Source organism: Macaca nemestrina, chromosome 7, assembly GCF_043159975.1.
Source record: "Macaca nemestrina isolate mMacNem1 chromosome 7, mMacNem.hap1, whole genome shotgun sequence".
NCBI lineage: Eukaryota > Metazoa > Chordata > Mammalia > Primates > Cercopithecidae > Macaca > Macaca nemestrina.
In genome coordinates, this window is record NC_092131.1 from 41138455 (window position 1) to 41162057 (window position 23603).

Here is a 23603-nt window from a genome sequence, read left to right on the forward strand (position 1 = left end):
CCTGAAGGATATTTTCACCAGATATACTATTCTAGAGCAAAAGTTTTTTTCCTTCAGCACTTTAAATATGTCATGCCACTCTCTTCTGGCCTGTAAGTTTTCCACTGAAACCTCTTTTGCCAGATGTAGTAGAGCTCCATTGTATGCCATTTGCTTCTTTTCTCTTGGTGCTATTAGGATTCTTTCTTTATCCTTGACTTTTGGCAGTTTAATTATTTACATGCCTTGAGGTAGTCTTCGAGTTAAATCTGCTTAGTGTTATCTATAACCTTCTTGCACAGTGTTGATATTTTTCTCGAGGTTTGGGAAGTTCTCTCATATTATCCCTTTGAATAAAGTTTCTACTCCTATCTCTTTCTTTACCTCCTCTTTAAGGCCAATAACTCAGGTTTACCCTTTTGAGGCTATTTTCTAGATCTTGTAGGCGTACCTCATCCTTTTTTATTTTCTTGTCTCCTCTAACTGTGTATTTTCAATTAGTCTTTCTTAAAGCTCACTAATTCTTTCTTCTGATTGATCGATTCTGCTATTAAGAGACTGATGCATTCTTGGGTGTGTCAGTTGCATTTTCCATGTCTAGAATTTCTGCTTGTTTATTTTAAAATATCATTTCAATCTCTTTGCTAAGTTTATCTGACAGAATTCTGAATTCTTTCTCTGTGTTATCTTGAATTTCTTTGAGTTTCCTCAAAATATCTATTTTGAATTCTCTGTCTAAAAGATCACATATCTCTGTTTCTTCAGGCTTATTCCCTAGTGCCTTATTTAGTTTGTTGCATGAGGTCATGTTTTCCTGGGTGATCTTGATACTTGTAGATGTTTGTCAGTGTTTCTGGCATTGAAGAGTTAGGTATTTACTAGCCTTCGCAATCTGGGCTTGTTGGTGCCTGTCTCTCTCAGAAAGTCTTTTCAGGTATTTGAAGGGACTTGGGCCCCAAGCCCAGTAATGCTATAGTTCTTGCAGATTTGCAGAGATACCACTTTGGTGGTCTTGGTTACAGTCCAGAAAAATTCTCTGTATTATTAGACAGAGACTCTTGTTCTCTTCTCTTTTTTTGTCCCAAACAAATGGAGTTTCTCTCTGTGCTGTGCTTCTGGAGCTGGGGATGTGGGTTGATACAAACACCCCAGTGGCCATCACCAATAGGACAGTGCTGGATTAGACCTGAAGCCAGCACAGCACTAGGTCTTACTCAAGGCCCACTGTAACCACTATCTGGCTGCTATCTATGTTCAATCAAGGCATTAGGGCTGTACGATCAACAGGTGTGAAGTCAGACAGGCTCTTTTGTCCTTTCCTTTAGGGTGTTGAGTTATCCCGGCCCAGGGTAGGTCCAGAGATGCTATCTGGGAGCGAGGGACTGGAATTAAAAAAAAACCTTAGAAATTTACCTCGTGTTCTATTTTACTGAAGCCAAGTTGGCACTCAAATCATGAGACACAGTCCTTCCCACTCTTTCTTCTATTTTCCACGGCAGAGGAGCCTCACCTTATGGCCACCACCACAACAGACCCAAGGGGAGTATTGTCAGGCTACCACTGATGTTCTCTTTAGGCCCAAGGGCTCTGCAGTCAGTGTGTGGTGAATGCTGCCAGGCATGGGACTCACTCTTCAGGACAGTGGACTACCCTCTGGCCCAGGGCAGGTTCAGAAATGCTCTCCAAGGTTCAAGGCCTAGAATCAGGTCCCCAAGAGCCCACTTGGTGCTCTACTCCCCTAAGGTGCAAGACAAAGTCTCCTTTACTTTTTCTCTGCTTTTCTCAAGCAGAAAGAGTCTCTCATTGTAGCTATCACAGCTAGGAATGTGCTGGGTCTCACCTGAAGCCAGCATGTCTCAGAGGCTCACCTAAGGCACATGGCATACTATATGGATATCACTGCTGGACCTTGGAGGGTTCAAGGTCTCTTTAGTCAAAAGTTGATGCATCTTGCCAGGACTGAGTCCTTCCCTTCAAGGCAACAGGTTCCCTTCTGGCCCAGGGTGTGTTTAGAAATGTTCTCCAGGAGCTAAGGCCTGGAAAGGGGGCCTCAGGACTCTGCCTGGTGTCCTATCCTTCTGTGGCTGAGCTGGTTTCCAAATGCAAGACAAAGTCCCTTTTACTGTTCCCTCTCCTCAAGCAGAAGCATGGGGTCTCTTTTGGAGCTGTGAGCTATGTGGCATGGGGCTGGGGGAGGGATGGTGCAAGCACTCCTTTAGCTGCCCTGGCTGGTGTCTCAGTAGGTCATGTGCCCCCATGCCCCACTGGATCTGAGCCCACGTCAGCACTAGGACTTGCCCAAGAATTGTAGTTCTTGTGGCCCAGACTGCCTTTCAAATTTATTTTGGGCTGCAAAGGACTTCAGCCAAGCCAAAACTCATGTTCCAATTGCAGGGATGAGTGGTTCCCTTCTGTGTAGGGCTGGTCCAAATGGTCCCTCTATGGGCAGTATTCAGTTGAATTAAGCCTGGTGTTGCTTTCTGCTATGACAGGGCGGAACTGTGTTCAATGCTACGTCTCACAATCACTGTGCTCTTCCTCTCCCAAATGCACAGATTCTCTCTCCATGCCATGCAGCCAGTTGCTGCCGGGGTATAATTGGGGAGGGGTGGTGCTGGTAATTCTAGACTGTGTTTCCTATCCCTTTCAGTGTCTCTTTCAGCAACATGAAGTTAAAACCAGGTACTATAACTGCTCATCTGTTTTTTGGTTTTGATAAAGATGCTTTTCTTCTGTGGATAGTTGTGTTCCTGTTTAGGGTATAACTGGGGGAGCCTTTTATTTGGCCAACTTGCTTTACTCCCCCTTTATCTCTATTCTTGAAAGATATTTTGCTTAATAAACAATTCTCATTACTTTCTTCAAAGCTTTATATATTCTATTGTCTGTTTTATTCCAATGTTGTTGAAAAGTCTGCTGTCATTTCTATGTAAGTGATCTGCTGTTTCTCTCTCGTTACTTTCAATAGTTCCCCTACTTTAGTTCCGATATTTCATTCCCATGTGTTCAGAAATAGATTTATTTCTCCTTCTTGAGATACACTGTACCGTTAGGATTTCTGGATTTGTGTTTTTTCATTAGTTCTGTAAACTTTATAGTCATTATCTCTTTGATCATTGCCTTTTCTCTATTCTTTCTATTTTTTCCTTTTGGGGCTCTGATATAATGTACTTTGGATCTTCTCATTTCATTCTTCATATCTTTTCTCGTATTTCCGTCATATAATCTCTCTGTGTAATTGTATCATTACATTCAACTTTTTGACACATATTACTGACTGCCCAAACTATTTGTGCTGGTTGGACTTTCTCAAACAAATAATGGTGACTGTGACTATCTTTCTCTTTTTTCTGACTTTAGTAAGAATTTATCCAGTGTTTCAGCTTTATTGTATTTGTTAGCTTTTGTGATAAACATATTTTATCATGTTTAAAATTTTTCTTTAATTCTAGTTTACTATGTATCCTTAACAGGAAAAAAATACACTGAATTTTACGTCTTTTTGACATACATCAAGATGACCATATAATCTTTTGTGATTTACCTAATAATGATAAAAATGAAATTAAAGGATGTCTAAAATTTACTGTTCTTGAATTCTTAAAATCAATTTCGCCTAGGACGAAGTGTACATTTAGAAAAAACTTGATGCTGTATCAAGTTTGTGCATATTAATATTTCTACATACATTTTCACATATGATTAGGTCTATAGTCTCCTTGTTATTTTTATTCCACTTTGGTATGAAGGTTCTGTTATCTTTATAGATTGAGTTCAGATGTTTTCTTCATCCTGTGTTTAGATACAATTTAAATAATGAGGAAATAAGACAGGAATTATCTGTTCTTTAAAGTTTTAATTGAACTCATAAACCCTACTCTTCTTCCTACTATCTCACTCTTCCTTCTCTCTTTTACAGAATTCTGCAATAGCTACTTTATCAACTGACAGATACGGGGAATCAAGGTGTTTCTCTACTGAATTACTTTTCACTTTAATTTGGAGACAAACAATAATTTCAGGATGCAACACTGGCATATGCATTTTCTACAAATTCTAAAGTCTATTTTTAGCTGGAAATATAAATTGTTTGAATTAGCACAGAGTTGAGATCACCTCCAATATACATGAATAGCACAAAATCAAACCCATGTTGCCGTATCTTAACTTCCATAAGGCAAGTTATTTTTTTAAACCAAAGTTACTCATCAGCAAAGAAAAGTTAGTTACCTTATATCTGAACTCTTATAAGGCCTTGCATATTATACTGAATTCACTTTTTTTAGTCAAAAAGTACTGTTTGATGAAGGCCCACAAGCCTAAAAGATCTCCTCATCAATACTAGTGTTGTCTGGATATAAAAGATGCCTGTCAGAAATAATTAATAAAAAGCAATATTGTATGTGGTTATATTGTGAATGTCAGGATATCTTTACAGGACAAAAGAAAATGGTAAGTGTACTAATGTTAGGCAAATGGGTACTTGAGGCTTGGAATAACATTTCCAGTAATATCTTTATATAGAAAAATTTTAAATTCCACATATTCATAATTAAGCAGTAAGAATGAACTCGTACCTCACACCACATAACAAACTCAAAATAGATCTACAGTATAAAGAACTATAGTTCTTTATCTATAGTATAAGAACTAAAACTATAAAACTCTTAAACAGTTTAATTTCTTAAGATGTGAAACACAGAATTACCATATGATCCTGCACTTCCATTCCCAAGTTCTTAACCAATGGAAATGAAAGCAAGAACTTGAACATATACTTGGTTGCCAATGTTCACAACAGCACTCTCCCCATAGCCAAAAGATGAAAACAACCCAGGTGTCCATCAAAAGATGAATGGATAAATGAATTGTGGTATTACATACAATGGAATACTATTCAGGCATAAAAAGGAATAAAGTTCTGATATATACTACAACATGCATGAACTAAGAAGACATTAGGCTAAATTTAAAAAGCCATACACAAAAGGAGAATTATTGTGTGGTTGTACTTACATGAAATATTTATAATAGGAAAATTTATAAAGATAGAAAGTAGATTAAAGGTTACCAGGGATTATGGGAAGGAAGAAATGGGGATTTATTGCTTAAAGGTTACAGAGGTTCTGGGGTGATGAAAAAGTTTTAAAAATAGGTAGTGGTGATAATTCTACAACATTGTGAATATAATTAATACCAATCAACTGTACACTTAAAAATGGCTATAGTAGGGCCAGGCACAGTGGCTCACGCCTGTTATCTCAGCACTTTGGGAGGCTGAGGCGGGCGGATCACCTAAGGTCAGGAGTTTGAGGCCAGCTTGGCTAACATGGTGAAACCCCATCTCTTTTATAATACAAAAATTAGCTGGGCATAGTGGCATGCACTTGTAATCCCAGCTACTCAGGAGGGTAGGGTGAATACTGAGGCAGGAGGGTGAATCTGGGGTGTGGAGGTTGCAGTGAGCTGAGAACCTGCCACTGTGCTCCAGTCTGGACAACAGAGTGAGACTATGTCTCAAAAAAAAAAAAAAAAAAAAAAAAAAAAAAAAAAAAAAAAGGCTAAAATAGCAAGTTTTGTGCTACATATATTTTGCCAAAATTAAAAAATAAATGTAATATACCAAAAACCATTGAATTATATACTTTCAATGAATGAATTGTATGATATGTGAATTATATCTCAATAAAGCTGTTAAACAAAGGATGATATGGCATGGAAAACTTTTAAATTGCTTAGACTCTGGCAATGGTAATAAAGACATTGATGTTAATAGCATATGTTGGGACTTTGCATAAAACCTTTCAAAAACTTGCCATGAAAAAGAATCAGTTGTCCTAAATAATACACTATTTTCAATGTGCCTTTAAATTTATATTTGTGTTTTAAATTAGTGAACCTAAGTGTTTCACTATTTTATCTAAATTGCTAAAAGTATGTACATTTAAGATGGATAATCCCCCCATTTATGGATCTTCTCATTGGGAAAATAGGTGTCTCATATTATAGTTGCTGTCATCTTCCATTCAGGCATATGCAGTTAATAGCTTAGACAGAAAAGACATTTTTCCATTATTTAGGATAAAAGGGATGTGAACTTGAAATGAGGTTTAAGTTACTGGACTCATGACTGAAAGGTATTGAGACTGAAGATTACACTAATAATATCTGGCTACTCCTGTGATGGCAACATTTAGATAAGAATGATTTGCAATGATTAGACAGGTTATATTGTTCTTTGATTTTAACAAATATTTGGATTAAGGGACTCAATCTTTGCTGCAACTAATACATTTTAATTATTTCTCACTTAAAACTAGTAAAGTCTCAATATTTTCTTGATTGAATACCAGATGATATCAAAGTACTTTTAAAAGTTTCTCAGTTGTTGATTTTAGGACTTCATTTGGTGATAAAATGACAAGGAACATGACAGATAAACTAATGGCAAAATAGAAAAAGAACTCTTGCTTCTAGCTAATTGCCATGCTTTTAATACTCTCAAGGATCCTTGAGTAAAAACTCAAATTATGGACGTAAAAATATAGTGCCAAAATCTGTTTTTGATAAAACTGATGAAAAAAAGTAGAAGCAAATACAAAGCAAGGTAGCTCCTTGATTCTTTAAATTTTTGATGCCCTGGGCGGGACCAGGTGGAGATAATTGAATCATGGGGGTGCTTCCCCCATTGGTTCCTGTGGTTGTGAATAAGTCTCACGAGATCTGATGGTTTTATAAATTGGAGTTCCCCTGCACAAGCTCTCTTGCCTGCTGCCGCGTATGACGTGGCTCCTTATTCGTCTTCAGCCACGATTGTGAGGTCTCCCCAGCCATGTGGAACTGTGTGCAAACATCTTTCCTTTATAAGTTACCTAGTCTCAGGTATGTCTCTTTTTAGCAGCATAACAGACTAATACATAGTATTCTCATCTTTGAATCTGTGTTGAAGATTAACAGGCATACTTTATTTTTTTTAAGTAATAAATGTGAAAAGAAAAGGAATCCAAATTTCTTCCTAAAAATGAAAAATGCAGATGTGCTTTACTCAGTGTTACATTGGTCTGTTGTTTTCAAAATCTGACATTTTCAAAGTAAATTGGCATTAAGATTACCCTTTACTTGATTTTTAAAAATCTACAATAAATTCATTAATTAAAAGCATAAAATTTAGAATTTTCTGAAATTTGGACCTAATACAGTTGCTCCCCAAATGCAACAGAAACAAACAAAAAAATCAAGTGTCTGTGGTTCTTCGTTTGTGGAGGACAGACCCTGAAGTATATCAGAGCAATTAGAAGCCTTTCTCCAATTAATGCAAAAAGCACTGATTATACAATGAATAAATTACTCTCATTTATGTGTATTAGAGCTTTTGATGAATATAGATGTTATAATAAGATACAAATTCATCTAAAAGTCTTTCAGAATTGATCATAATTTTAAAAAGCGTTATATATTTGATTTAGTGAATAGACAACAGGTGTAATTACTATCGAATGAGAGTTCACTAATTTTTTTTTTATGTCAGAATTCTTCATCTTCGAAAACATTGATAGGCACTGTTCTTTTTATCAGAAGCTAATTGCTGTCATTCTGTAGGTCATAAAGAGACAACTAGTTTGACTACTGTCTCAGACAGAAAACGATACATCTTTGAAATGAAGCTATCACCTAGTGACTATGGGGGAACTTTCTGACTTACTGCCTTTATTCTCCTTAGGATGCATGCACAAACAAAATAAAAAGAGAGAGCAATTTCCCCACCCAGAAATAATAACGGGGAACTAAGTTCATTCTACTTAAAAAATGTTCTTCCTTTCCATCCATATGTAATATTTTAACTCCCCTTTTCCTTTCTTCTCTCAACTTCTGCATTTAGCAGGTCAATGTGTGCGCAGACGAACGCGCGCACGTGCACGCACACACACACACACACAACTTTTTTCCCTCCTTAACTGAAAACTACCTTAATAGTGGCAAAATGTGCCACGAGTGAAATCCTGAAACAACAAAAAAGAAAGTCATACTTTAAAAATTGAAATGAAAACAAACAAGTGGCCAGTATTATTAACCTTTAGTCTAGACCGTTATCAAGTTTCCTTCAGATTCTCTGTAAAGATTTTTATTAGTTTACGTATTCTTAGCAAATGATATCTGTTTTTCTGTAAGTTCAAACATTAAAGATACATTTGAAAATTATTTTGAATTCAACTTGAAATTCTAACATTAAATTCTATTATTTTTCTTTATTGTATACATTTTGCATTTTAGTAACACATTTTAACATTTTAGTAAGCTTTGAAGGTTGGCTCAGAAAACTAGTCTTTGCAACCCTTATTCTCAGTTATTCCAAAAGTGCTATTAATTCTATCCAGAGAAAATCATATGTCCCTTTCTATCCTCACCTGCACTGTCTACATTTAGGTTCTCAGCATCTTTTATCTGAACTATTCCAATGACTTCCTGATTGGTGTTATAGCTAAGCTTGCTCCCACTCAAGCCATTCTATTTTGCTGTCAAAATGATCTTTCTAAAATGCAAGTCTCATTATATTTTACTCTTGATTAATATCTTTTGAAAAATCTCATTTCCTACTAGAAAAAAAAATCCAAATGCCTTTAATATGACAAAGGTATCTTCCATCATCTGATCCTACCTATTTCCCTAGCTGTCTCTTGCCAATCCCTCAAAACTAATTCTGCAGTCAAACTGACCTATTGGTCAACTTATGGTTTCAGCCATTGTGCCTTTACAGTAGAATGAGTTAATAAATATAACTGTATTATACAATATAGTTATGAGAATGAACAACATGAAATATTATGAATCAATTTTACATAAATGACACTAAACAAAAGAATCTAGACACAAAAGATTACATATTATATGGTTCCACTTATACAAAGTTCTGTAAAACACAAAAGTAATTCTAACTCCAGCCTGGGTGACAGAGGGAGATCCTGTCTTTGAAAAAAAAATGTAATCTATAGTGCTAAAAGTCAAAGTTGTAGTTACACTTGAGGATTGAGCTGTGACTATAAGGGGGAACAGGGCTGTTTGCTGGGACACTGATAATATTCTGGTTTATTGATCTGGATGGTTATATGGATATGTTCAGCTTTTGAAAATCCATTATGCTGTAACTACACTATTTGTGTTTTTTTTTTTTAATTAAATAAAAGGTAAGGAATAACAACAACAACAAACACAGTGCCAATATCACTTGTCACTTCTTTGAAAGTTTCCCAAAACTAAGTAAGTCCCTCAGGTAGAATTTTTGTTCCTAAATATGTCATATACTTATCACACATAAAATTACTACAGCACAATAATTACATATTCTTATAACAAAATGTTATTATATTAACATAACAATTATATAACATTATTATATGTTAATATAATATCATTTTTAAAATCTCATTATCATTTAAATTATCATTTAAAAAATCTAGATCTTTCTGTTTCACAATGAAATGTAACTTTCTTAACCGGTAAGATCATAACTTTCTACCCATGTACCCGCAGCCTCCAGCACAACCTGGCAGTTAGTGCGTACTCAATGATATTATGTCATGAGGGTTTTTCCAATCTCTGCATTAACATTTTGTGTCAGATAATTCTTTGTTGTAGGGACTGTCCCATGCACTACAGGATGTTTAGCAGTATCCCTGGGCTCTACTCACCCGATATCACTAGGTACCCTCCAACTGTAACAACCAAAAATGTCACCAGGCATTGCAAATGTCCCCTGGGGCACCAAAATTTATCCTGGTTGAAAACCATTTATACATATAGTTTCCATGTAAAAATACAAACCACATGTTAATTCACTTACCAAAAAACTCTGGGTTCTGAAATGGTTTGCATATTATAAGCAACTAAAAAAAAAATAGGTTCTCTTGAACACTTAAGAGGAAGTTGAGCTCTACATGTCAGAGAAGTTTATAAAATGGTTTCAGTATCTAGATAATCAGATATAATTCATATTAATTGCACACTAGAATAAGGTCTCCTTTGGAATTCCTATATAGAAAAATGAGTTTGCCAAGCAAAATAATTGTGTAAAAGTTTATATTTGGTATTTTTAAAAATGACTGCTAATAGTAGCTCAGTGTATTAAATGTCCTAATTATACATTATTTTACAGGGCTTATATCTATGAATAGACCATTAGTTCTAAATTACTGAAGTTCAGTAAGTTTCTATCTGTAAATTATTTAACAGTGAACATTACAGAAGAAAAGGATAGCTAAAATATAAACTATCATGCATCAGCTATGAAAAAAATCTCACAAAGGGAAAAACTAACTTATTAGAAAGAAATGTGGTTGTATTTTATTAACTTCATGCCTTTGATTCAGGATATAGTTTTTGGCTTGATCTGTGTTGTTAAGAGCATGAGTGATAAAATAATTGAGTACTAGTATGTCACTGGAGTTTGAGAAATGAGAAAACGAATGGTTTATGTGTCAAAATGATACAGCCAAAACATAAATTTGACCTTACCAAAATTATTTCTTGACAACCAATTCTTTACAGTCCTCTTTGTGGTTAGAATCAGTATTTAAGAACAGCTACTGAGCCAAAAACAAAACAAAACAAAAAACCCAGGCAGTTTATAAAAGGAGAAACAAAACTGAATAAATTCAAGAACAGTGTTTAATCTAACTCTTCTATAAATGCCAATAAAAATACAATTTTTCATCTACCAGATTGGTAAGATTAAAAATTAATATTCTACAACATGCCAATAAAAACACAATTTTTCACCTACCAGATTCGTAAGATTAATAATGATTAATGGAAATACAATCTCATAAACTGATAGTACAAATATATAAATTTGTACATATTCTAAGAAGGTCATTTAGTGATATGTAATATGAGACTTCACAATTTTGAGTGAGTTATTCTATTTTATGGAAATATTTCTAAAGTGATCATCAGAAGTATACATAATAATTTATACAAAGAGAATGTGATAGAAAATAGGAAATAACCTAAATGTTTAATGATAGCGAAATTAAATTATTCATAGGTTTTTAATATTTTTCAGTGATTGACAAATCCCAGTTTTTTGTAGAACAGTTATTAAATGAAGAAAAAGATTATATTATCTGAAAAGGAGAGTGGCTAAGAGCAAGGGATCTGGAGTAAAGACTACCTAGTTCAAATTCTAGTTCTATCATCTTTTGCTATATCTAGGTCAATTTATTCAATCATTTAATCTTTCTAAATGTAATTTTCTTATCAATAAGCCTACCTATTCTGTAGGCTTGTTGTGTAGATTAAATATACAAATAAATATTGTAGATATACAAAGTACTTATAAAAATACATGGCATACAGTAAGTGTACTATACATTTTAGTAATTATTATAATAATTGGGATGATATTACTAAGAAAACCAAGCTATAAACCAGTATATATGATGTGCTCCCAGTTGGACAAATTAATGAATTAGTCTTAGATAATAATTGTGGATTCAGATTATTAGTGTTTTTATTAACTTCATTTTACTTTGCTATATTTTCACCAAATTCTTTTTTTTTGCAAAAAACACATATTATTTCCATGTTCAGTAAAAAAAGAGTTATTTTAAAACTCTATTATTAAAAAGATGAACGTCATCTTTTCCTTTTCCTAAATGACCATATATTTTTCTATTAAAATATGGTTTGAATACCCATTTCACAATAAAAAGGTCATTTTATGCTGTGGTTGAACACATATAATATGCAAAATGGTGTGCTCCTAATATTTTAACACTAACTGGAAAGTAAGGAAATTTGAAAACCAGTTTTCTTGTTGGTAAAAGAGAAGTTTTTTACAGATGGTCTTTAGCCTTACCATGTAGTTACTAACCTTCATGAGAAGCAGGATATCTAAACAGACTTCATATTTTATCCCTCTCACAGAGTCTATCTTAATTTTGATAAGAAAGCATTGGATGAGAAATAATTTAACTTATAAGAGATATAGTATTTTCTTTGAGGACCTCTGCTTAAGATCTCTGTAAGGCAATTACTACCTTTGATTGCAAAGTAAATATACATGTACTACTATGGCTATGAATAAACCAAAGAAAAATTAATTCCTGAACATGTAAGGAATCAAATTTGAGCAGTTTTTATGTTGCTGATATAAGTAAAAAACACTAAATTTCTTCATAATTACTAAATATTATAAGAAATCTAAAAAACATTCTAAGTCAAATACAAAAAGTCTCGTGGTGTCTTGTATTTTAAAAACTTCCAAATATCTAACTAGTGAACTTTTCAAGTATTGATTTTGATGTTCATAAAATTAAAGACTGTTACGTGTGAATAAAGGATCTTTGTACCAAAAAGTCTGTCTTTCTGGGGCAATTTACTTTCCCCCAGTGATCTCTTTCTCACCTACCTGACTTCTTGTGCCAGGAGTTAGCTTCTGCCAGCAACATTGAAGTATTTGATGGTAGGAGGGCAAATGGGGGGAAAAGAAATTGAGAAACTAGGAGACTGATTATTAGTGCCTGCTACTGTTATTATCCATATTCAAAATCAAAAAAGTGAAACTTCACAAAAGTTTCACTTCATTTTATGGATACCTTCACAAAATGTTTATATAAGGAAGCTACGTCTTCAATCATATCCTTTGCAAGGTCTTGAATACATTCTGCTGTCATTCAGTGGAGAAAATAAAAAAGTAAAAGAAAAAATAGATGATTTGTTAGACAGTAGTTGCCTAATTCAGATAATTTTCTTGTTATTAGATATAAAGGACTTGAAGCCTAGTAAGAATGAGATAGATGTATTGTCTTCTCAGATTAACTTTCACACAAAGGAAACACATTATAGCACTCTATTTTAAATTCAGTTTCCTCAAAATAAAATAGGAGTTCAGAGATCATAAGACAAGAAAAAGTATATTTATTATTAATAAAATGAGTTTCATAAAATTATGTTACTCTTATATTTTCCTTTATTCCACATTATTAAAATATCTGCATAATCTGCTTTTTCTGTTTTGAAATGTTTTTCAGAATGAATGCAGGCAAAGCAAAATCTTTTAAAATTGTTCATTATTGCTAAGAAAACAAGCTAATCTGGTCGTAATTTCTATTGTAGTGCTTTTCTGTTGACATGACAACCTTGACCTTCCCATAGCTGTGCTGTTAAAGTTTGGTAAGAAATTGGAAGGAAGAAGGAAAAATGTGTTAGTAAAGTTTATCCTAAAGGAATCAGTGTGAAGTGCTCAGTAATAGGAATGAAAGCTAACTGCTCTCAAGTTTAAATGCACACATCAGTACAGGGAGGACAAATAAATTTATAGTTCAGAAATAATTAAATCCATAAGAAAAACTAATGAATATGACTGAACCTTCTGACACCAGGAATTTTAGTGAGTTTTAATTGATAGTGAGAATAAATTAAATTCCTGAACATTTTCATTATTGGTATAAGAGTTGTACTTCGGGGGCAAAAATCTCTCACTGTGCTTTCAATTACGTTCAAGAACAGACTATTGGACATTAGTTATCAACTTACCTATAGCCATTTTTTTTTTTTTTTTTTTTGAGACAGAGTCTTGCTCTGTCGCCCAGGCTGGAGCGCAGTGGCCGGATCTCGGCTCACTGCAAGCTCCGCCTCCCGGGTTTACGCCATTCTCCTGCCTCAGCCTCCCGAGTAGCTGGGACTACAGGCGCCCGCCACCTCGCCCGGCTAGTTTTTTGTATTTTTTAGTAGAGACGGGGTTTCACTGTGTTAGCCAGGATGGTCTCGATCTCCTGACCTCGTGATCCGCCCGTCTCGGCCTCCCAAAGTGCCATTTTCTACTCTTCACTATGAAACTAATAAACTTGGTTTTAGTTACTGTTGCTTATTAATAGCTATCAATGAAATCACTAACCTGCCACTGAATGCTCTAGGCTTTAAAATTAAAGAGATTCCTATTGACATTTAAGTTACTGCCAGCATCCTTCAGCTGTGAAAAGCTGTAATACAGAATTTATCATTCTTATTACATTCTTCTTCCTGAATCAATAATGCTTAGAAGAGGTGAAAGGATTTCCTTATATACAGCCACTCTGACTTTGAACATTTCCCTCAGTCCATTAGATGAAAAGAAGAAAATTGTGCGGTTGATATTAGAAATGCATTTTTTGTTAAATGTCTTTTCCCCTCTCCTGGAATGTGAGCCCCTTAAGAGCAAAGTTTTATGTCTTTGTGTCACATATTCCTAGCAGACTACAGATTACCCAACCTTTCTTAAAAGGTTCTGAGAGAATTTTTGTATCTAGTGAATTAACTTCTCTCTCACGCATATAGAATGGTACTAGCTGGTGTGCCACCCTTAGGATAATTGAGAAGATAGTCAAACAATTTTCTGTGTTTGATAGTTTAGATGAAGAACCTCAGTTGATAGAGTATAAAAATCACCACCCTAAAATTGTTGAATTAACAAATGAGAACTTATCACCTAACAGATTGAAAGCCTTTCCTAAGTCCATCATTATTTTAACTACTGCAGTTTTAAACTGCTTGAAGACAAGGGCCAATTCTCTTTAACTTATTTAATTCTTATAAGGTCTAGGACACTATGGTACAGAGTACAGTGTTTCATCAGTGGATTAAAACACACACAGAGACACACGTGCATACACACACACACACACACACACACACACAGGCATGTATTTGCACATTACCTAAACCAAATTCCAAACCTACTGAATCGGAATCTCGGGTTTGAGCCTAGGAATCTTTTTAGAAAAATGTCTATGAGTGGTAGAAGGCTGAGTATACAGGATGAAGGATCTCTGGATTGAAATGAATTCCTGTTCCCATTTCTGGTTCCTCTAAACATGACCTGGTTCCCTCATCTTAGTCATCTTCATTTAAATTCTGCCTTTGAAATGCCTACCTCTCTCCTCTATAAAAGCCCACATTATTCCATTTCAAAGATGTGCCATCATACTGTCCTTAAGTTGGTTATTTTTTTAAAATTTAACTTTCTTCAGAATCATTTTTGTTATCTTGCAATCATCCAAGATCTGTGTTATTTTAACTTCATTCTCCCTTTTATTTATAGAATACAGTCTTCTAAATTTTATCATTTGGCCTTCTGTAGCCTTTCTAAAAGTTTATAATTTCTTCTCTTCCTAATATAATATCTTGGACTTATTAATCTTTCATATAAATTATGTGGTTTCTCCCTGATCTCTTTGCTATTAATTTAATTTTTTCATGGACAAAAGTATTAAATGCTATTGAATCCATTTCTAGTTATATAACCAAAAGAAAAACAGATACTTGCACACCAATGTTTGTAGGAGCATTATTTATAAAAGTTAAAATCTGAAAACAACCCAGTATCCACCAACAGGTGAACTGATAAACAAGTTGTGGTATATACATATAATGGAATATTAATTAGAGTCAAAAAAGGATGAAATTCTAATACATTATATAATATAAATGAACCTTGAAAACATTTTGCTAAGTGAAATAAGCTCGACACTGAAAGACAAAACTTGTATGATTCCACTTATATGAGGTATCTAGAATAGGCAAATTTATAAAGACAGAAAATAGATTAGAGTTTACCAGGGGTTGGGGGAGAGAGGAATGGGGAATTTTTATTTAATGGGTACAGAGTTTCTATGTGGAATGATAAAAAAAAGTTCTAGAAACAGTGGTGATAGTTGCACAAAACTGTGAATGTGCTAATATCACTGAATTGTACACTTAAAGTTGGTTAAAATGGTAAATTTTATGTTTATATTTTATCAAAATTTTAAAAAGCTACTGAAATGATTTTCTCAACTTTCCTAGAGCATCCTTTTCTTCACACTGACGAATTTTATCTATATTATTAAAAGAAAATAAAAACCCATCCATACTTTTTCCATATCCCTAAATCTATCACCTCTTTAGATTTTTTTGTAAAAATAAAGTGTAATATGGGTACTCAGCATTTTCCACACTTCGAGCACAATGATGTTGTAGATACACACATAAAACACTTCAAGTCTCTATATACACATGTGCAGGCACACATACATACTCCACTTTACATCTCCTCCTTAGACTCTTGCAAATTTCACCAAAATTATTCTTTGGTTCTTGTATTTGAGCTTTCATTTAGATAAAAGCTATTAAGACTATAAGGTTTACAGTGCAGATAATGTTATGTTGCAAGTTATTTTTAGATGCCAAGTACTTTGCAAATACAATAATGAGAAAATACCAGTTTCAAAGGTTTACCCAACATACAAGAAAAGAGTTTAAAAGGAAGGAAGATAAATACATCTAAAGGATCTCTAAAGAACTGGTATTACGTAAACTATGAGGAAGCTGAGAAATGATATTCTCAAAGGAAAAAATAGGGCAGAGCAGAAAGCTACTTTAATCTGAACTACAAAGAATTATAAGATAATTAAATTTATTATTTCTAGAGATGATACTTTTAAAGTTGCAAAAAAATCTTCTGGTCTTATTAAAAAGAATAAAATTAATAGGAGTATCTTGTCCTTATAAAACCCTGGAAAATTTAGGAAAAATAAATTAGGAAATAATTTTAGTATATGGAAAATTATTGAAAGATCCCATACATGAGAAATAAATGTACATAATATATGATGTGAAAAGAAAACTTAAGCAAAGATGATGATTTTTAAAAATATATATTCTTATGTAAAGAGAAGAATGTGGTGTTGTACAAAAAAGCAGAAAGGACAGGTGGTAGTGAGTTTAAAAAGTCACTTTAGGAGCAAACTGGACTGGGCTGTTAAATAGCAAAGCATTTTCCTATTTCTAAGATGTTAGGACAATATGTAGGTAAAACTTTTATTGGAAATAAAATATGATCAGGGTTACAAGACAACAGAGGAGCAATGCCAGTGATTTTTTAAATGCAGCAAACTATAAAGGAGGCAACACAGGCCAAACAGCAAGTTGCAAGTACATAGGAGATGATTGCAATGTCTCAAATAAATTAACGGGGCAGCCACAGGCAGCAAATAGGAAGAGGAGGCAACAGTAGAGCAAACTCAGTCAGCAGTCTAACTCAGTGGCACAAGGCAAGTGTAGATGATAGCAGAAATGCTAAACAATCTCATCTACTTACAGTGTTACAGGTATAGATTGGGCAGGGCAAGATCAGGCAGGCAGATGACGTAGCACTTGTTAGGCCATAGTATAGGGGAATTGTAGGGGAGCAGATAGATAATGCTGGGCAGTCTAAAATGCTAAAATGGCAGATGGATACGGCAGTACCAGGCCATTTGCTGATGGACAAAGTACCAGTGAGTGAAGAATGCAAATCATTCAGCAGATGAGTGAAGTGAGGCAAAAAGGAGAGACAAAAACCAAAGGCAATCAAGCAGGAAGACAGAACGGTAGAGAAACAATGACAGATCATCAGAAGCAGTTGTATAGGGTAATAACAAGCTTTCAGCAGAGGAATAAAACACCATTCAGGAAAAGATGAGATTGAGAGTGAGGCAGTCCCCTGAACTGGGTGTCTTCCATCTAGGATACAGTAATCAATAAACTGCAAATGAGAATCCACAAGAGAACAGCACACAAATGGAAATAGCAGATGGATCTGAACTCTATTGCCCAGGGATACAGAATGACCCTAGAACATAGATACATAGCAATCCACAAAGAAATTAAACAGATGTGAAAAATGGGTCCAAGCATTTTTTATGATGATAAAAGAAACCAAAACACTAAAAATTATTAATCTGAAAATGATTGGCTGGGATTGAAGTCTTCGCTTACCCCTTTCTGGAGCCCACAAAATGGGAATGTTGGGAATTTCTGCAGCAGAAAAACAGAAGAGAAAAGGGATTTCTGACTCCCAGTTTGAGGAAAGCAGGTCAAATTTAGGGCTATATGAACTGGTTCAGGGAAATAAGAACCAGCCTGAACCTTCTCCCTTCCTCAGAATGAAACCATTTCTGAGTTATGGGAAAGGTTTAGGAAGCCCTCACCCCATCATTCCCCACAACCTCCCCTTTCACACTTACCTCCAATGCAAACAGTTTCCAGCAAGGAGGTACTTGGAAAAATTCACTCTTATGTTTACACCATGGCCAAATGGGAAGATGGTCAACTAATGGTACTTCCTGTGTAGGTCGGGCTTCTAATTCAGTGGGATCCCTTCCACTCTTTGTGAATGAGCAGAGGGGACAGATTACTAGAAACTACCTACCTCTTTGAAAGTGGATGAGAAACAATCAGGGGCAGTAATGTCAATCAACAAATAGTAATATCAGTAAATATCTTGGTGATCTCATCAATTGTCATGGATTTTAATTCCATTTATATGTTGATGACTCCAAAAATAATATTTCTAGCCCAGATTTTCCTACTGAAGTCTAGATACATATACCTAATATCTACTTTTTTGGGGGGCAGGGGGAAGGAGTCTCACTCTGTCACCCAGGCTGGAGTACAGTGGCGCAATCTCAGCTCACTGCAAACCTCTGCCTCCTGGGTTCAAGCAATTCTCCTGCCTCAGCCTCCTAAGTAGCTGGGATTACAGGCGTGCACCACCATGTCTGGCTTTTTTCTTTTCTTTTAGTAGAGACAGAGTTTCACCTGGTTGTCTAGGCTGGTCTTGAACTCCTTACCTCATGTGATCCACCCACCTCAACCTCCCAAAGTGCTGGGATTACAGGTGTGAGCCACTGTGCTCAGCCTCATATACCTAATATCTAATTGCAATTCAATATCTCCACTTGAATACCTAAAGGAAGTTCACATTTCCATAACCAAAGTAAAATTCTTGATCAAACCTACTTTTCCCATAGTCTTCTCCATTTCATTAAATGGAAACTACATCCTTCTAATTCCCAAGTCAGGTCTTATACCTGACTTCTCTCTTTATCTTATTCTGTTTACCTCTCCCTTCAAAATATATCAATAATCTACTTCTCACTACCTCCACCTCTATCATTGGTCTAAGCCACTGTCATTTTCCACCTGGGTTATTTTAATAGTCTCCTAACTTGTTTCTACATTAAAATATGTCAGTTCATGCCATGCCTCTACTCTATTACACTAAGGGTGGCATTCAGGTTCCAGATGATCCATGGCTTCCTCTTTCTCCTCCTTAAGGTCTTTGTTCAAATGTCATCTTATCAATGAGGCCTTCCTTAATGGATGACCCTATTTAAAATTATAACCCTCTTTCCCGCCTGGGCTACTATCCTCCCTCCCTGGTTAATTTTTACACATAGCACTTACCATCTCCAGTACTATACAGTTTACTTGTTTTTTTAATAGTTTGTATCCTCTCACTAAAATGTAAATTCCATAAAGGTAGGAACTTTTGACTTATTAGCTCATTGCTCTATCTCAACATCTGAAACAGTGCCTGGCATGTATATATCTATATCTATATCTATATCTATATCTATATCTATATCTATACCTATATCTTGTAGGCTTTAAGTACATATTTGAGTCCATGAAGCATTAACTTCTTATGGGGCTTCCTCTCTCAGTCTCAAATTTTCAGAGTATTCTTCTGAAAGCTCACATACTATGAGCTTTTAGATTAACAGAGCAGATGCTAGTGCACTATAGAACAGGAATGTTCTATAACAGGGTTGGCAAACTACAGCCCCAGGGCCAAATCCTGCCCATTTCCTGTTTTCGTTTTTTTTTTTTTTTTGTATGGCCTGCAATCTACAAGTGATCTTTGTATTTTTTAACGATTCAAGAGATAATCAAAAGAAGAACAGTATTTCATGACACATGGAAATATATGAAATCTAAATTCAGTGCCCATAATAAAGTTTTGTTAGAACACAGCCAGGCTCATTTATTTATATCATCTGTGGCTGCCTTTGTGCTACAGGTCTGGCAGAGTTGGGTAATTTTGACAGAGACCATATGCCTACAAAATCTAAAAAATTTACCATCTGGCCCTTTTAAATAAGTTTGCTGACCCCTGTCCTATAGTATTTTATATTTAGAAGGCAAAGAGTAATAACTAAACTTTAAGCAATGATACACTAGAATTTACTGTTAATATTGTTGCTACTATTGCCCATAGTAAATGTTTGGGGGAATGTATACTTATACTAGGATTTGCTTTCAATATTATTATTATTATTAATTTTATTTTTTATTTTATTTTTGAGACAGTGTCTTGCTCTGTTACCCAGGCTGGAGTGCAGTGGTGCGATCTTGGCTCACTGCAATCTCCACCTCCCGGGTACAAATGATTCCCCTCCCTCAGCCTCCTGAGTAGACGGGATTACAGGGGCATGTAATCATGCCTGGCTAATTTTTCTGTTTTTAGTGGAGATGAGGTTTCACCATGTTGGCCAGGCTGGTCTCAAACTCCTGACCTCAGGTGATCTGCCCACCTCGACCTCCCAAAGTGCTGGGATTACAGGTATGAGCCACCGCACCTGGCCTGCTTTCAATATTATATACAAGTAGCCTCTCATTCCTCTAAATATTATTTATTAAAGAGGGTGATATTCATTCATCTATCTACCCCAGAGAGCAGCCCCATCTTGAAGGGACAAAGTACAATACCAGTAAGTCTTAAAAATGGCAAAATGGGAGAGAATGAAAAAGGAAGTAAATAGGGCCCATAAAGGGAACATATATGAAAGCATCACACAATTAACCAAACTTCTAAATACATACCCTAACAATAGTTGGAAATTAGCATAATATGAATTTCTTTTGAATCCCATCAATGGGGTTATTAAAGTGACCTCGTTATAATGGGTTTGCCTATACAATGTAATCTTGAATCATAGCAGACAATTGACACATTATAATAAGACTCCATTATAGTTATACAATATTCAAAACTAACAATTATATTCTCTCTGGTTTAAATACCTCCATTTTGTAAAAAAGAGTATTTAACAAATTTTGTAAAACTGCATTCAGAAGCACCTCCTAATCAAAACTGACCTAGCTTTTCTTTCCATAAAGGTTTAGACTGAGGATTATTCCACGCAAGGACATTATGTTATTTGCTGCAATACAACTTATAGAAAGGAGTGAAGAAGCTGAGGGGGAAGACACTTAAATTATCCCAGTGGCACTCATGGCTATAATGTTATCTTCATTCTTCACAGAGAGGTATACTTTATTTCTTTGTATATCAATTAGTCCTTCCAGCATGATGGACTGCTTCTTCCACACTGTTGCCTTTGGCTTTTGGTCTTGCTCATTCAGTGACACTGACAACCACCATCTTCAAACTGTACACACAAGAGAGGTCTACTGCTTCTTTCTTTTCAGCATCTTTTGAAGGAACTTGGATCCTTTCTGCTACTTCTCATCTGTGTTCCATTAATAACTATCTAAAATGGTTACTACCTCCAGTGGACATTTGTCCTTCATATTTTAGTAGCAGTTCCAAGTTCCAATACTGGTAAAATTATTAGAATAATTCAAATTGTTTACTTTGTTGCCTGAATCCCTATCAGATGCCTTTTATGGCAGGCAGTAACAACAAAGTTACGAATATTCTTCCCTTCTAATTCAGTGATATTATTCTGAGAAGTTCATAGCACTTGACAGATATAAAGTACTCATTTGTTGTCATCTTACTACATTTTATGTGAAAAGCAACAGTAAGTCCATTTCATAGATGGGCACCTAATATACAGAGATAGAAATCCATATTCCTGATTCCAGAGAGTAGTAAAGAAAGGAATATCCTGAAATCTCCCTTCCTTAGACTATGTCTCTAGATAAATATACTTTTAGCATTTTACTAATATATCTGCAAAATATTTATTTATATTTTAATTGTTAATTTCTTAGCACTCATTTTGCAAAACCAAAGTATTCTGGTATGCTAGCCTCTTTTTATTTCACAAGAGTAGATTTGGAAGGGTGTACTAGAAAGGTGATTTCAAGATATTATTACTGATAAATTCAAGCTAAAATAAGGATTTAACAAGTCCTCTTTGGTATTTCTTTTCCCTTTTCCACAACTATACTATTGTGTACTTTAGGTCCTACCCTGTTTGATTTTTTCTTACAGAGAATAACTCTTATAGTATTTATTCAACCATCACTTAACTTATTTTTAAAGCTAAAGCTCTTTCTAAATATATTGTAGATAACAATAGCAAAGATTTATATCACAAGGAAATACTGTTTTTAGTGCCTTGCTTATATCATTTACATAATATAACTACTCTATGAGGCAAGTACTCTTACTATCTTCATTTTACACATAAGAAAACAGGTTTTTAAAGTTAAGTAAATTATATGGGGGTTGCACACTAATAACAGGTGGATCTAAGATTCAAACCCAAATAGTCTGTGCTCTTAACCACCATATTACTTTTATTATTTCTATGCCCATTATGGAGCAGATTTAACCAGTCTGTTATGCTACTCCATAAAAGGTTCTATGGGCAACATTATTTTTCTAGTTAGAACTGTAATTAGAAACAGAACTTACCATCACTTGCATGTACACTTGCTTATATGTTTATTTAACGTATGATCTCTCTTATCCATAGGGCCCCATAAAAGCTAAGTGCATATTCTGACATAGAGTAGGTATACAATTAGGACATATATTTAAAGGAAACTGAATATCTAATTTTTATTTGTGGGTTCTTCACATAGGAAATTTTTGTTTTTGCCTTATTCTCAAAATTGCAAAAATTCTGACCTCAAGGAACAATGTACTCTTCCCTCTTTAGTGCTACTATGTGGAATAGGACCCTTTCAACTTAACAGTCTTAAATGCAAAGTCAATTATTGCTCTAATTATTTATCTAAATGGTCTAATTTTGTACCTATAATTTTTATACTGGTACCATTTTACTATGGAGCTTTTATTTTTTCATGCATAAAAAATAGAGAATGTATATTTTGGGCAAGTCTCTGCCTGGTGGAAAGATTAAATGCAAAAATAATCCAAAAGTAAGTAGACTTAAGGAGAATCGTAACATTTCTTTTCAAATATCAGAAATGTCATGTAAAGGAGGAATTAACCTTCTTTTGAGCACAGCCAAGAGCAGAATTAGGACAAGTGGGTAGAAATTACAAGGTGACAGATTTCAGTTTGATATATTTAGACTTTCAAACAACTAGAGTTGTCTAAATAATGAACTCTTCGATAGAAGAAGTGATGATTGAAATGTTCAGGCTGGAATGATGGAAAGGGCATGCTAGGGCTTTGAACATGATGGTCTTTGTTCTCTTCAAATTCTGAGATACTATGATTTCTCTACTATTATAAAGTTTGTAATTTTATACAAATGCTAAGCTAACTAGAGATATAGCACTGACAAAATCTATGATAACATATTCCTTGATTGTCTTGATTCTTGATTCTAAGGGAAATATTGATTGAAAAGGTTTCCAAACAACAAATAAACACAATTGGAATTTGGTGCCTTTCAGTAATTTAAATTTGATAAATAAATAGATAGATAGTTACTATGTTCGCAGATTAAATCAAAACTTTTTTTTTTTTTTTTTTTTAACCAGGGCATAAAAACAAACTCCAAAAAGAATAAAGTTAGTCCTACTGAGGAATGTATTCATATGCGTTTGAATAAATGCTGATCCAAAAAAGTGTCTAAGAAAGTCCTGAAAGCATGATTTTACTGTCTATACTGACTGAT

At 34.6% G+C, this 23603-nt stretch overlaps 1 protein-coding gene across 27 annotated transcripts in view; it reads right to left on the reverse strand.

Moving 5' to 3' along the window:
* The window catches only part of LOC105472850 (gephyrin), a 737491-nt gene that overhangs the window by 340551 nt on the left and 373337 nt on the right, over window positions 1-23603 (reverse strand). For 17 of the 27 annotated variants that reach the window (XM_071099296.1, XM_071099294.1, XM_071099287.1 and 14 more), the window contains exon 5: window positions 17752-17790. The exons of the other annotated variants lie outside the window; for them this stretch is intronic. In XM_071099296.1, coding sequence (XP_070955397.1) covers window positions 17752-17790 — 39 coding nt within the window. The remainder of the gene's footprint in view (window positions 1-17751; window positions 17791-23603) is intronic. 27 annotated transcript variants of the gene reach the window in all.